General features: G+C 46.8%; 1 protein-coding gene across 2 annotated transcripts in view; it reads right to left on the bottom strand.

Moving 5' to 3' along the window:
• Positions 1-16,364, bottom strand: part of ATR (ATR checkpoint kinase) — a 566,179-nt gene that overhangs the window by 293,292 nt on the left and 256,523 nt on the right. For both annotated transcript variants that reach the window (XM_086943714.1, XM_086943713.1), the window contains exons 25-26: positions 16,122-16,242; positions 5,423-5,560 (exon numbers count right to left, since the gene is read on the bottom strand). In XM_086943714.1, the coding sequence (XP_086799840.1) occupies positions 5,423-5,560; positions 16,122-16,242 (259 nt within the window). The remainder of the gene's footprint in view (positions 1-5,422; positions 5,561-16,121; positions 16,243-16,364) is intronic.

The following is a 16,364-nucleotide window of genomic DNA, read 5'->3' on the forward strand; positions in this document are numbered from 1 at the left end:
CACTGCTCATTGACATATTATTATTATTATTATTATTATTATTATTATTAATTGGCATTTGTAGAGCGCACAGCTACACATCGGGTTTCCCGGCGCCAAGGATCAGCAAGGAGATTCTGAAAACACCATACTTAGAAGAGCCATGTTTTTAAAAGTTTGCAAAATTGCTTTAACCCTTTCGATGCTCATGACGAGCTCAGCTCGTCATGATGCACGGTTGAGCTGTGCTGATGACGAGCTGAGCTCGTCATGAACAATGGGAAAGCAAAGGATCCAGCACCGGGGGGGGGGGGGGGGGGAGGGGAGGGGAGGGGGGGGGGAGGGGGGGTGGGGGGAAGGGGGGAACACCTAGCAGCCAAGGTGTTAAAGAAGTCCAGTTTCTTATACACTGAGGGTCCACAGTTTCAGCCCTAGACAAGCAAAAGAGTGTCCACCGAATGCTTCTCCATTACTTTCACCATAATGGGAAGCATTGAGATTGTTCTATAATTAGACCAATTCTTAGGGTCTAATCAATCAATCAATCAATCAGGGAATTGTGAAGCACGCTGCTTGCCTGTGATGGCCTCACGGCGCTGTGGGGGGTGGGTGAGGGATTTGGGGTGGGGAGGGGCTGCAGCTCCGGTTCAGTCAAAGTGCCAGGTCTTGAGGCTCTTCCTGAAGGTGTACAGAGTGGTGCAGCGTCTGATCGGGAGTGCTTTCCAGGTTTTTGCAGCGCTGTAGGAAAAGGCTCTTCCACCCTCCCTGGCTTTGCAAATGCGCGTGGTTCAGCGAGGTCGGCTGAGCAGAGGTTTCTTTGGGGTACCTGGAAGGAGCCTCCTTCACTGAGGTATCGGGGTCCGGTGTTAGGAGAGATTTGTAGGCATGGGTGAGTAGTTTGAAGATTACTCTCTTCTCAATGGGGAGCCAGTGGAGGTTTCGCAGGTGTTGAGTGAGGAGTTCATGTCATGGGATGCCGAGGACGAGTCTGGCTGCGGTGTTCTGGATGGTCTGGAGTTTGGGGAGCAGGGATTTGTTGATTCCGGAGTAGAGGTTGTTCCCTTAGTCCAGTCTGCTTGTTATGAATGTGTGGGTGACCGTCTTTCTGGATTCGGGGCGGATCCATTTAAAGGTCTTACGAAGGATCTGGAGGGTGTTAAGCAGGTGGAGGCGACGGTGTTGATCTGTTGGGTCATGGTGATGGAGGATTTGAGTATGATGCTGAGGTTTTGGGTGTGATCCGTGGGAGTGGGGGTGGGTTTCCGAGGGCTGTGGGCCACCAGGTGAGGGGTGGGTCCGAGAATGAGGACTTCGGTCTTCTCTGAGATGAGCTTCAGGCAGCTGCAGCACATCCAGGATGCAATGTCTTTCATTTGTTCCAGGAAGCCGAGTCTGGTGGTGTGGGGAACCTTTGTGAGGGAGAGGATGACCTCGGTGTCATCAGCGTAGGATATTATGCTGAGCCCATGCTGTCGGACGATGGCGGCAAGGGGGGCCTTTCTAAATGTTAAAGAGCGTGGACCAGAGCGATGATCCTTGGGGTATTCCACAGTTGATTTCTGTAGGTTCGGAAAGGAAGGGCAGGAGTCTGATCCTTTAGATTCTGCCAGTGAGTAAGGAGCGGAGCCAGCCAAGGGCGGTTCCCTGTATGCCGGCATCGTGGAGTCTGGTAGTGGGAGACGGTGTTGAAGGCTGCAGCGAGATCTAGTAGGATGAGGGCCGTGGTGTGGATTGGTCGAGGAGAGTGCAGATGTCGTCTGTGGCGTTGAGGAGGGCGGTCTCGGTGCTGTGGTTGCTGTGAAATCCGGATTGGGAAGGGTGGAGGAAGGAGCTCTCTTCGATGAAATTAGTTAGCTGGACGTTGACGATCTTCTCTGTGACTTTGGCAGCAAAGGGAAAGACATAGATGGGTGAGTAGTTTTTGAGGTCCATCGGGTCTGCAGAGGGCTTCTTGAGGAGGGGATTCACTTATGTGTGTTTCCAGTCATCTGGGAAAGTGCTGGCTTCGAAAGTGGCGTTTATGATGCGTCGTAGCTCGGTGCTATGGCGGCTGCTGCTCTGTGGAAGATGTGCAGCGGGCAGTGGTCCGTGGGAGCTCCCGAGTGAATGCTTTTCATGGTTGTGGCGGTGTCTTCAGTAGTGACCGGGTTCCAGGCCTATATGGTAGGCTGGCTGTCGTTGCTGGAGGAAGGAGTGGTTTCGGCGTCTGGTGCCTGACTTGATTTTCAGATGGAGATAGGAGCAGAGTTTGTTGCAAAGGTCCCGGGAGGGTGTGACGTCCCTGGCTTCGCTGGTGGGGTTGGTGAATTCCTGAATGATGCAGAAGAGTTCTTTTGAGTTGCTGTAGTTGGCGACGATTTTGTTCTGGCTGAAGGTTCTTTTGGTGGATCTGATGAGTTGATGGTATTCTGTCATGGCTTCCGCGGTTTTGATGTTCCTCCACAGCTTCTTGAGACGTCTGCAGGTGAGTCTGGATTGTTGGAGATTGGTTTTGAACTAGATGGCCTTCCTGGGGCGCTGTCTGTCGGAGTTCCACAGGGGGGCGAGCTTGTCAGGGCAGTTGGTGAGCCATCAGTGTAGTTCTTTGGCTGCGGAGTTGGCGTCAGTCAAGGTGGGAGGGGGATCGTAGTTGAGGGTGGAGTTGAGGTGCTCCTCAGTGACCTTGCTCCAGTTCCTTCGTGAAGGGCGTGTTGAAGGTTTATGAGTGGTGGCCTTGTCGAAAGAGAAGTGTATGCAGTGGTGGTCTGTCCAGGGCTGAAGGGGATGTTGTTGCCTCCTACGAAGATGGGTAAAGGGTGTTTGCTGCCTTGTGGGTGGAGGTGGTGACGAGAGGTTTCAGACAGATATTGGAGAGGTTGTCCAGGAAGGTGGAGGAGTTGGGGGTCGCTGAGGTTGTCGAGGTGGAAGTTGAGGTCTTTGAGCAGTATGCAGTCCATTGAGGCAATGGTGTGGGGGGTGATGAGGTCGGTGATGGTAGTGGTGAAAGCTGTTTAAGGTTCGGGAGGTCTGTAGGCGAGGGTGCCACGTAGGGTTGTTCTGGGGCTGGTCTGGATCTGGAAATGCAGGTGTTCCGCAGGGGATGAGGGGTCGTTCGTGCTGGAGGTGGTGAGTCAGAGGGGGTTATTGATTTCTCTTTCTGCAAGAGGGGCAGAACCAAGGCATGTTTCCATGCCAGCAGGTTCTTCCCTTGCGTAAGAGACATGTTCAAGAGTCCTACCAGAACTTGCAAAATATCTGGTTCTAGGGTGCTCATCTTGGCTGGGGGGAGAGGGTCTGTCTTTAGAGTGCTGTGGCAGTGCTGGTGGAAGTGTCTCAAGCCTAATGTACAATTTCTTCTCTGGGTGAGCCCCGGGTGGAGGGGCTGCCCCATCTCCCACAGTCAGTCCTGGCTGGTCCTCAGCATACTCACCCGACTCTCCCTTCGGATGCCTCCAAGCACCTAGAATTTCTGTCCACAGTCCCGCAGTTGGGGGTCACCGTACCCCTCTAGCTTCATCATGGATCAGGGCCCTCTCTTCAGCTCTTGCCCACTGAGTCACATCCGCATTCCAGGTTCTCACCCCTGGACTAGTGGCTGATTTCCAGGCCATCTATATTGGTCGTTTGGCCAACACTAGAGCCAGGTCTACAAATCTAGTGCCAACTTTTCGTCCGTGAGGGTCTCATGAACAGCCCTAATATAAGGCCTCCAAGGAGCAGGAAAGAGAGCGTACCAGTGTAGCACTTAGGGCGTCTATCACATCGTCCCAGAATGTACGTAATTGGGGGCAGTCCCAGACCATTTAGACAAAATCTGCTTCCAAGTGTCTGCATCTTGGGGAAGGGCGCAATTCCCCCACTAAACCACCCAGTTATTGTGTGGAATCATATATGTCATGTGAATATAGTTAAATTGGGTGTACTTTAGCCTCATATTTCTGGAGACCTTTTTTGGATATGCCCTTACCTACGCCACTCCGAATCCGTAATGTCCCGTCCCAGAGCCCCCACCCATCGCCCTCACATCGCAGATAGGGGACTACGGACCATCTCGGAGAAGGAGCGGTAAATCCACATCATCAGATGTCTGGAGGTACCAAGAGAAACCAATAGCTGCAACACTGTATGGGTCAAAGGCTCATCCCATCCCCCAGCCCACATGTCCTGGAGCGTCCGAGTCAGTGCCTTGTAAATAAGAAATTGCCCTAGGGGTAGGTCATAGTGGGCAGAGCACCTTGTAGGTAACAGTCCCCTACTGTCACCAGTCTGGCATCCATCTAGGCTGACAGCATGCCTGCTGTGAAAAAGGAGAGGGTCTCCGTGTGGGAGGCCCACTAGGGGCAATGCCGGTGCATATAGGGGGATTCCCATGATTCTCAAAACACAGCACCTCCAGCATTTTAGCACCGCAGTCAGAAGCACTCCTGGGCGCAGAATCACTACCGCCAAACAGATCAGTTTAGCTAGCAAAGCACCCAAATATGTGGAATGCTCCACCAACCCTAGCTCTTTTTGGTGGGCTCCATCAAGGCATTGCGATAGCTACTGGAGCAACAAGACCAAGAAGTACAATTTAAAATCAGAGGCACCTAGGCCCCCCTCAGCAGGAGGGTGCTGTAGAACCTACAATGACATCTGAAAGTCGTACTTAACATTTTTTCAGAAATTATCTGGTTTGAGCTTCATAAATCTGGTAGATCATTTGGTCATTGCTTGAAAAGTCAAAGACTATGACCCAGAGTTAGTACCAACAACTCCACCAGATGCCATTCAACATATTGCATTGCATTAGTAATGCTCAGTGGAGAACTGTGCCAAAATAGAACAGGGAATCCTAGAGCTAGGAATCTTTTTATTTCCTTCACATGGCCTCTTATTCATTTTCTTCAGTTTGTCCTTGAACCTAGGGGAAGGGGACAGCAGAGGGATTATGTGGTTTTCCCTTATAAGATTTCTTTAATTATCAAACCCTTATTGATAAATGTGATGAAAAGATATACCGTGGCCCACTATACAAACATTACAACTAGCTACTAAATTGATGTAGCCAGCAAGACATTTCTTGTACAAAATCATATGCTGCTTCAACAAAAACAGATGCACTGCCTCCATTAAAATATATTTATTCCACATTCACTACTTTGTACACTTCTAAGGGTATTTATAGCTTGGTAAAAAAAAGATTCAGGATTCTCTATTTTTGGTTTTAATACTTGGTTTACGTGTTGAACAGTATTTGGTCACCAGTGACCAAAAAATCCACAAATATTAAGGACCGGCTGCTACGCCAAACATCAGTTACAGAAAGAAGCAGCTCAGAATCAACTTAAATTGACAGTCATGTACTTGATGCCTTAACACTCACTCCCAAAGTAACCAAATCAAAGCAACATTGCACCAGTATGGATCACACTGTCTGCCAAAGCAAACATCACATCAGCATTGCACCACTAAGGATTCTCACCTCTTGTTGATCTTCTTGACTGCACCCCAATAGGACATAGACGAGAATATGAGGCAAGAGATAGATGGTAACCTTGAAGTCATGCTTCATCATTATACTGCAGCAGTTGAACACTCGACTGGCAAGTTCATGTCTAACCTTCAACGCACATACAAAAATGATTTTAAGATTACTTTGCATGAAACAGTTGTTGAATCAATAACACTGTACAATAGCCCATATCCACTTCCATTGAAGCAGTAATACAACAACCTTTATCTCTTTTCAAAGCTTTTACTCTGCCTTCACACATTTTGCTGGTCATAGTAAGCCCTCCTACTGTTGCAAGTGAGACTGTGTGTCAATATTATTACTTTGAATTGATAAAAAGAAAACTGATCAGTTAAAAACAGATTCTCCTGATGCCTCCATTTACAATATCAAAGCTCCCTCCCCCAAAAGAATAATTTTGATCTACTTAGATCTCCGACTTTTACATTGAAAGCTTTTATCTTATGCAGATAACACGGTTTTATTAGCAAGAACAGCTATGAGTTTACAGAAATCCCTTGATGCTTTAAAAGATTTTATGACCTAGCTTGATTTAAAAGTTACTTTTATAAAATCCTATTCAATGGTATGTGGACCTAAAACCACTACAGTTATCGTGCAGGTAAAGAAGATAGAATAGGTTAGTAATTTCTCATACGTGGATAATCTTTTTAATAGTCAGTTGAGTTGGAAACCACTTCTGACCCTAAGAGCACAGTAGACAAGTAAGGCAATGGACACTATTTCGCTTTGCTTGTAAATTTGGGCATAAGCCTGTGAAGGAACTAATTACCCTTTATAGAGCAAAATGTCTCTCTATCGCCTCGTATGGAGCTGGGGTTTGGGGATACGCTAAAAGCCAACAGCTTGCAGTAATGGAAAACACCTTTATGAAAAAGCTCCTGATGCTCCCGAAAAGCGCTCCTACCCTATTCTGCCATATGTAACGTGGCCTAGAATTTAAAGAAGGCCGTATAGGCAGTGCCCCTTTGCCCCTATAGGCCAAGATATGGACCTCTGAGGACTTGAAGTTGTCACGTGATGTTATAAGAGACTGCTTAAAATCAGACAATGTTTTAAAAATTCCATGGTTTCAATATTTAAGGAGGAAATACCATTTGATTCCTTTGAATGCTAAAGATATTATTAAGGAGGTGTACCGCTCCCGGGACAATAGGCTTATTAGTTACCGACATGATGATATGGGAGACCCCCGTTTGCCTCCTGCCCCTGCACAATTTTATTTATAGCTTTCTATTAAGACTCAGTTTAGATTTTATCTAACTAGGTTGCGCTCATGCACAGTGCACTTTTGTTTCCCAAGACGCTGGTATCGTTTTGTTCTCCTGACCTGCATCTCTGCAGCTCTCTGCTCGCCTAGCGCTGCACGCAACTATTTATTTATTTACAGCGCTGCACTGTCGCTCCATTGATTTTCTCGCGCTGCACTGTCGATTAATTTATTTATTAATTTGAAGCGCGACCTCGCTGAGTAAATAACGGTGATTGCCGCTATACTGATACTTATTTGTGCGCTTTAGGCTCTTTCTCATTACACGCTGTGACCCTAGCCTTTGACCCTCCATTTTCTGTTGTTGTTTTCCCCTGGTCCGCCCCTCCTCCCGCCACCGCCTCCCAGCTGCTGCCCCTCCCACGCTCCGCCCCCTCCACCATCCATTTATGACCAATGTCATAACGTGCAGCGTCCACGCGCAGCGACCGCGCCCCAGTCGCGCCGAAGGTGCGCCAAAGGTAAGCCCGTCTACGCCCGTCCGCGCCGCGCCCGCGCCCAGCGCCAGACCCCCTGGCCCTCGCATTGCCCAGCCCTCCCGCATTACCTACGATGCCTCCACCCTCCTAGCCCTTAACCCCGGCCGTCCCCCCAACTGCGTCCAAGCCGCTCCTGGACACACCCATGGACCTTTCTCATGCTACTCCTGCAGATTAATCGGCACCGTCAACATCTCCGCTACGATCACACCTCAGATTCCCGACCCCAACCACCTACAATGCATCTTGCTCAACACCCGATCGGTCCACAGGCACGCCATTGACCTATGGAATCTACTAGACACCATCTCTCCGGACGTCGCCTTCCTTACAGAAACATGGATGAACGCCTCCTCCGCCCCAGACATCACCATTGCCATCCCAGAAGATTATAAGATCATACGCAAGGACCGTACCGGCCTCACAGGAGGAGGAATCGCTATCGTCCATAAGAAATCCATCCACATCTCAACCAGCTCTGACATCAATCTCGCCAACTCTGAACACCTTCACTTCCAGATCCACATCGACCCCAAGACCACACTCAGAGGCACCCTCCTTTACAGGCCACCAGGACCCCGCGCACAATTTAGTGAGGACATCACGGACTTCATCACCCCACACGCCCTCCCCTCCAAAGATTACATCCTTCTGGGAGACCTCAACTTTCACCTTGAAAAGAACAACGACCGCAACTCCACCACCCTTCTGGACAACCTCGCCAACCTCGGACTTAAACAACTGGTCACTTCCCCCACCCACATCGCAGGTCACACTCTCGACCCTATCTTCACCTCCAGCAATCATGTCTCCTTCAGCCACACTACGGCTCTCCTCTGGACTGACCACAGCTGCTTTCACTTTACCTACAACAAGCCCAAACCCAACAACCAACCCCAACCAACTCTGCAAAGAAACTGGAACAAAATCACCATCGACCAGATCTCCTCATCGCTTCTTCTAAACCCCCCAGCTCACTCCTCAAACCCCGACCAAGCCGCCACCAACCTCACCCTTTGGCTTTCCAACAGCGCCGACATCCTAGCACCACTGAAAAAACGACAAAGCAAACTTGGCAGCAAGAAGGCATCATGGTTCAACGATGATCTTAAGAAATCCAAGAAACTCTGACGCTCCCTTGAGAAGGCCTGGAAAAAAGACCCAACCACCAGCACCAAGGACGCCTTCAAAAACGCCACCCGCATACACCACCAACTGATCCGAAAAGCCAAGAAAACCGCCTTCAAGGAACGACTAGATAACAACGCCCACAACAGCAAGGAACTTTTCAACATCGTCAAGGAATTTACCAATCCCTCGGCCAACTCTAACGACATCACCCCCTCTCAAGCACTCTGCGACTCCCTAGCCTCATTCTTCCACAACAAAATTGCAGACATCCACAACAGCTTCGACAACCAACCCGAAGACCAACCCACCCAACCATCTACTGAACCTCCACCCCCCTCGAACATCCTTAATGACTGGAACCCAATCTCCACTGAGGACACCATCCGCCTGATGAACTCCATCCACTCAGGATCCCCCACAGACCCATGCCCTCACCACATCTTCAACAAAGCAGACTCCATCATAGCACCGCACCTCCGAGACGTCATCAACTGCTCCTTCAAATACGCCACCTTCCCGGAAAGCTGGAAACACGCTGAACTCAGCGCCCTTCTGAAGAAACCCACAGCAGACCCCACCGAACTCAAAAATTACCGCCCCATCTCGCTCCTTCCATTCCCGGCCAAAGTCATCGAGAAAGCTGTCAACAACCAGCTCTCCGCCTTCCTCGAAGCCAACAAATCCCTCGACTCCTCACAGTCCGGCTTCCGAGCAAAACACAGCACTGAGACCGCCCTCATCGCAGCAACAGACGACATTCGAACTCTACTGGACAATGGAGACACAGTCGCCCTCATCCTCCTCGACCTCTCAGCAGCCTTCGACACAGTCTGCCATAGCACCCTTCTACAGCGCCTCAGAAACATCGGAATCCAAGGAAAAGCTCTGGAATGGATCACCTCGTTCCTCACCGGAAGAACCCAGAGAGTCCGCCTTCCACCATTCAAGTCAGTGGCCACTGAAGTCATCTGCGGCGTACCACAAGGATCCTCACTCAGCCCCACCCTTTTCAACGTATACATGAGCCCCCTCGCGGCCATCGCCCGCCAACACAACCTCAACATCATCTCCTACGCGGATGACACTCAACTGATCCTATCACTCACCAATGACCCTAGCACCGCCAAAACGAACCTACACGAAGGAATGAAAGAAGTAGCCGAATGGATGAAACACAGCCGTCTGAAACTGAACTCAGATAAAACAGAAGTCCTCATCTTAGGTACCTCCCCCTCCGCATGGGACGACTCTTGGTGGCCAGAAGCCCTTGGAAAAGCACCCATCCCGACAGACCATGCACGGAACCTGGGCGTCATCCTGGATTCCTCACTTTCAATGAACAGACAAGTCAACGCCGTCTCCTCATCCTGCTTCAACATTCTTCGCATGCTCAAAAAAACATTTCGTTGGATCCCCACCGAAACTAGGAAAACGGTCACCCACGCTCTGGTCACGAGCCGAATGGACTATGGAAACACCCTCTACGCCGGGACTACCGCTAAACTCCAGAAAAAACTCCAACGAATCCAAAACGCCTCAGCCAGGCTCATATTAGACATCCCGCGTAAAGAACATATCTCTGGTCACCTGAAAAACCTCCACTGGCTTCCCGTCAATAAGAGAATCACTTTCCGGCTCCTTACCCACGCACACAAAGCACTCTACGAAATCGGACCAGAATGCCTCAACACACGACTGTCCTTCTACGCCCCCTCCCGCCAGCTTCGATCTTCCAACCAAGCCCTTGCCAATGTACCTCGCATCAACAAGACCACCATGGGAGGTAGATCCTTCTCCTACCTGGCAGCTAAAACCTGGAACTCACTTCCCACCTACCTTCGCCTTACCCAGAACCATCTAGCATTCAGAAAGCAACTTAAAACATGGATATTTGACAAGTGATTCCCTACCCCTCCTAAAGCGCCTTGAGACCCTCTGGGTATGTAGTGCGCTATATAAATTCTCTGACTTGACTTGACTTGACTTGACAAGGAGGGTGGTCAAACTGGCTTATTCCCTGCGATAATGTCTTTGTTCAAAGCACTATGCACTTTATATTATTTGGCACATTGTATAAATCGGAGAGAACTAGATTTCTGCTCCCATTATTAAGGAATGCCCGCCCTCCCTCATATATTGATGGTTTTAATTTTTTACAGTCCTTGGCCACGGCTGGAATCTGTATTGCAGTAGCTAACTACATTAGTGCCTCTATAATGATCAGAAAGCACTATGAGTAAAATTTACTTAGAGATTTTAATCTGTTATTGCGAATCTTGTATGTACTGTATTTTAATCTTTTTCAAATCTGTGAATCTTTTTATGGTTCTCTGAGACGAAATAAAGTTATTCTTGACTCGACTTGACATTGAACACATCAAAATCTTCTAGCCATCTCAAAATCTAAACCGGTGCAGCAAGAAGTTGTTACCGTACACATTGGAAAGTTGTTTTTTCCTCAATTTGAGATCTTCTATAATTTGTTTACTGTTTTTGCTAGACTTAATAGTTTTGAAAAGCTCTGTGGGAAGAAGCTAGTAACTATTACAATGTTACAATGAGTTAGCATGTCATGCAGTGTTACATGTAAAAGGGTTGCCATACCAAATTGTAGGTGTTTACAAATGTACTAACCAGCCTGGCTTAAGAATAATGATTTTAGCTTTGCCAACTTTATCATGGTGATCCTGCCTACTGAGGCTATGCCAACAATGTCACAATATAAATGAAATTATTCAGGGACACTTTTTCAGTCTCCAACTGGCTGAAACAAGAACTGTGGTTTCTGCTCTGCTCAGAGGAAGTCAATGTACCTCAGAATGGTTTTCTCACAATTAAGGTCTACATTTGAATTTATCCTCCAGACGAATTTTGATTGTTTCTTTCGGGAACAGGGGAAGCATAGAATGTTTGATTTTTTAAAATTTATTTTTAATTGTGCATTGGAGATGTACAACGCAAGTTTGGAGATAAACCGTTGTAGGCCAAGCGGGGTTTGTGAGAGGAGCACAATGTCGTCTGCGTATTGTAGACTCACTATAGGTGTTTGTCCCAATTTCGGTGGGTCTCCCTGAATTGTACGTAGGTCACTTTCTAGGTCTGCGGTGTAGATGTTGAAAAGGCTGGGGGCCAACACGCATCCTTGCTTTAGGCCGTTAAATGTTTGAAATTTCTTTGTTAGGCATCGGCCGTCTCCTTTTTTTATTTGGACCCAGGTATGCGAGTATAGTTCTATGATTGCTCCCAATACCTTTGGCGGCGCACCCCAGGCTTTCATTTTGACCCAAAGTTTAGATCTAGGCACTTCATCGAAGGCCGCTTTCAGTCTAAAAAACAAGTGTAAAGCGTGGTGGAATTATCGATTGCCTTTTTAGCAAGGAGGGTTAGCGCGGATAAGTTTGTTAGGGTGCCCATTCCGTCCCTGAAGCCTGCTTGTGTCAAAGGGATTAACCCTTTGCTACTAACCCAAGACTCCAGTTCTACCAATAGATTTGATGCGTAGATCTTGGCCTCCACGTCTATTAAGGCTATTAGCCTATAATTGTTGGGATCTGAGCGGGACCCTGATTTATGTATTGGATGGAGAATGCTGCCCCTCCAGGAGTCTAGAATATTCCTGGTCCTTAAACTGTGACAGAACAAGGGGGATAATTGACTGGCCCAAAACGTTGGGTCTTGCCTGAATAGGGCGTTGAGAAGGCCATTAGGTCCGGGGGCTCCGTCTGCTCTCAAGTGTTTTATGGTATTCGAAACCTGCATTGGTGTGATCTGGTCAATTTCTCCTATAAGCTCCAACAGCGGTGGCTTGCAGGGAACTTTGGATTGAGGAGACTTTGCTTCTGCCATTGATCTCGGGCTTGGTGTTGGAGTGGGCTCAGATGGAATTGCGAGTGTCTTATCTGTAGATGTATCGTGCGTAAAATTGTATAGTAGATCGATGTGAGTGCCCCAAAGCTGATCGGTCATATCTGAATTGAACTGCCGGTGTTTGCCGTTAAGCATGAAATTTATTTTTGCCCAGAAATCTTTGGAATTCCGCAGTTTGCTAGCGTGGAGTATAGTGCACTCTAATTTTTTCTTGTGTATTTGCTTGGCCAACTTGATCTCGCGTTTAAGCTCTTTTTTTAAGGATTCGATTTTTTTCAGGGTTTGTTGTGATAGTTGAGGATCCTTTTTACGTTGAACCCTGAGATATGAATTAAGTTGCTTTTTTAATAAACGCAATTTTGGAGTGTACCATTTCCCTCCTCTGTTTCTTATTGTTTTGTATCCTCTGTGATTGGTTTGATGTTTTTTGTTTATATTCACCACAAAGGACTCCCAGGTCTTTACTATGTCTTTTGATATATCTGGTGGTGAGAGCAGAGAGTGGCATGTCTCCATTAAGTTGGAAATGTTGTCTTCATTCCAATTTAATTTTTGCAGGTTAAAAAGTTGAGTATTCAATGTCAAAGGCTGCACTTGCTCGGACTTATTTGGTAGAATTGATAGTGTGAAGGTCTGAGGGTAATGGTCGCTTTCACCACGTTCCTGAATATGAAAGTCTTTGATATAAGGGAATAGATCGGGGTCAGCCAAGGTATAGTCTATTGTTGAGCCTGAATTCCTAGTGACCCTCGTTAGGGCGGCTGGTCTGTCCAAGTGGCCCCTTCCGTTTAGTGTGTACAAGTGGAGGGCTTCCAGTTCTGCAGCGCATTTCCTCCCTATTGCGCTTTGTCTGCTTCGATTGCCCTGTCGTGGATCAATGTGGGTAGGGAGAGTTCCCTCTTGATCTTGAATTAAGTTCATGTTGAAGTCTCCAGTTATTAGCATATTATCACTTGGGTAGGTGGATTTCAATGCGTTAATTGCAGTAATTAGTTGTTTTATCCTTTTCCCTTTTTGTTTTCCACTGGGGTGCATGTATAAGTTTAGGATCAATAGACCAATGATAGGTGAAATTTCAATTTTGATGCATTGCATCCATGTGGAATCTAGTTCGATGCAACTGACTGGCCAAAGGAAATCGGTGGATATGAAGATAGATAGGCCTCCCTTTGCCCTGCCAGGATGTGCCTCCTTATATGCTGGTGTGAAAAATTCTTTGTATCCCACAAGAGGCGAATTTTTTGTCTGCCATGTTTCCTGGAACAAAAGTATTTTGTATTGGGTGATGAACTTTATAAAGTCATCTTTCTCCAGCTTTGTATTTAGTCCGTTGACATTACACGAATAGATCTTACAGCCCTGCTCTTTTCCTACTGTTAGTCTGCCGTTGATTCATTCTACCTTCCTTTGGGTTGATACCAGGGGAGCTTGTTGGTGCCTCAAATATAGCTGGGTCCTGATGGGCGAGTGTGATTGTGATTTGCCTGAATGGATGACCTTCTTCTTCGATGTTGCTTCTTTGATCTGGGCCTTTGGCACCTTTCAGAAGGCTTCGTTTAGGGCTTTGTTTCTGCAACGGGCTGGGATATCGTGCGGGCTCCACCTGTTTTAGCTCTATGCCCCATAACGCAAATTCCTCCCTATGTGCCAGGATTGATTCTGTGAAGATGTGTTCGGTCCACGTTGTAATCGTGGAATCGGGGCCTGGTTGGTAAGGGTTTGGTTTAAACTCAATTGGCTCCAAGTCACTTGATTTTAGGTGTCGCAAGCCTGGTAGTTCTTCTAGAAGTTTTAAAATGGACCCTCTATTCAGGATGTCGTGAGGCCCTCTTGAGCTATATTGCGGGATTAGCTCGATTTTGTTGCTTGGGGTGTGCCACTTTTGGTCTTTAAGTCGTCTTCAGTGTTTGAAAAAACTGTTCCTACTCGGTCTGCCTCTGGATCGGGTATGGCCGAGTTTGATATGTGTACGGTACTTATTGCCTCCTGACTGTTAGGGATAAAAATTATGGTGCTTGTGTTTCTCCACTCGGCGTTTCCATTGTCTTTTTTCCCTTACTCTTTGCGGGTTTGTCTACGTCTGCTTGTCTATTATTTGCTGATGCTTGCATGGAAAAAGTGCTAGCTTTGGAATTATTTCCTTGCTCAGTGTCTGTCTTGTTTGCTGACTCTGGGCTTGGTAATTTGCGTTCTGCTTTCCCTCCTGGGAAATTAAATATGCTGTACACTTTCCTTGCATTCTGGATTGGACTAATACGTTCTATTGGGCCTTTTAAGGTAGTGGTTTCCTTGGTTGGGGGGTTAACTGTTGGAATTAGCCCATGCACTGACGTTGTTTTGATTTGGGGTGGGGCGCCCTCTGTCTGCTGTTTAATTTCTTTATCATTGGAATGGATGTTAGTTTTTTGAGGCTGGGTTACTAGTACCCCTCGGGTATGTAATTTGATTTTTCTTGCTTTTCTCAGGCGCTTCCTTTCTCTCTTTGTGAGTGTGGGTACGTAATCTATAGGTTAAACAATGAACCCAATCAACTCGGACTTTCCAAGAATATCTTTATATAGCGACTTATTACTAGTAAGTGATGTCACTCTAGCGTGCATCACAAAAGAGAACAAATGCAATGAGTAACTGAGTATAATTTCAATACTTGACAAATAAAGCACCCTGTGAGCTAAATAATTTCTAGGAGTTCAGCTTGAGTGATCGTGACAAGGGAAGAACTGAGGACGCCGGAGGCTTAAGTCCTATATGTTTGCTCGAGCATAATGGTTGGCCAAGAGTCTCAAGCTTGCTCTTGGAAGTAAAAAACTGTGTCAAGGAACTGACAAGAGGAAAGAAATTAATCCGTCCTCCTAGATCCCTGTTGAGAATCCACTATAAGCATCCTTGTTAGATCGACATCTTTGATGGGGAAGACTGGCACACACTAATGAAGGCAGGTCTCTGAATCTGCAAAGGAAGCTGTTTTGGGTCAGATAAAGAGTATAAAGACAATGGATGGCTACAGTGCCACCTCCAACCTTGCATGTGTGGCTAAAGGAGGCACTCCATCTGCTAATCATGACCTATGAGGCCAGGAAGAAGTTTAACAAAGCTGGTCAAATTAAAACAACTGCATTTGTATGGTCCTGTAAGTAGGTAGAAGGATAAAGAAAACACACAGCATTTATGTTATGCATGGCTTCCATAGCTGTGAAAGGAAAATGAGGGAAGAGCTTGACAAAATAAGTTTCCCAATGCAACTTAATACACGGTTCTGCAGAACACAGGGTCCACTGCACTCTAATGTGCCTCAGAGAAGTAAGAGCAGTTGCAAAATCTGTTTTGAGGTGCTCAGCTTAAAGCCACAGGCCAACTGCTTCCAATGACTTGCACCTAAGATTGCAGAGCACAAGGTTCACATCCCAACTGGTGTTAGTTCTTCATGACACCAGAGACATAGACTAGCCACTTAGAGAAAGTAGCCGGTGGTCAGTCTATCTGGATAGAAAATGAAGATGACGTATAAAATGAGAGGTCTGTGTCTGATTACAAACGCGTTCAAGTGTTTTTTAGAAGGTTTCAAAATGAAAGTCAAATAGGTAGAAGAGTTAAGAGGCACAGGCCCACGTAGATCAACAGTGGTTTAAGAGCAAAAATAAGCACTAGTAGATGTTGGTTTTCCAGGGTCACTGATGCTTGGATTAACTCCAACGTTCAGAGATTACACCCAATGTCAAGGGATAATAACGAAGGAGTTGCACACTGGTTGGAATGTGGTATCAGTTTAAGAGAAGTGTATATCATCTGGAATATACAGTTCTTCTCAAAGTAATAATTATTCTGGCTAATTTCCCTTCAATACACCTCTATGTACCACCATCTTCCATAACCTTTACAGACAAGTCTGCTTGGCTCTTACCTTTGTTATTAGATAACCTGCCCAAGTAGCTGACCATTCTGCAAAACTGTTGCCCAATTTACTGAGATAAATTGGTTTCTTCATTTTGGACCAGTTCACAGCTTTTTGGGAGCTCTTGTACCTGCAATTTTAGAGGCCTGGTTTATTAAAATTACTAGTAATGTTCTAGTCTACAGGACACACTGGATGCAAGATAAAAAAACAATCAGCACTCACATTAAGATCTATGTGGCTCGTTTGGTC

This window comes from Lissotriton vulgaris, chromosome 11, assembly GCF_964263255.1.
Source record: "Lissotriton vulgaris chromosome 11, aLisVul1.2, whole genome shotgun sequence".
In the NCBI taxonomy this organism is placed as follows: domain Eukaryota; kingdom Metazoa; phylum Chordata; class Amphibia; order Caudata; family Salamandridae; genus Lissotriton; species Lissotriton vulgaris.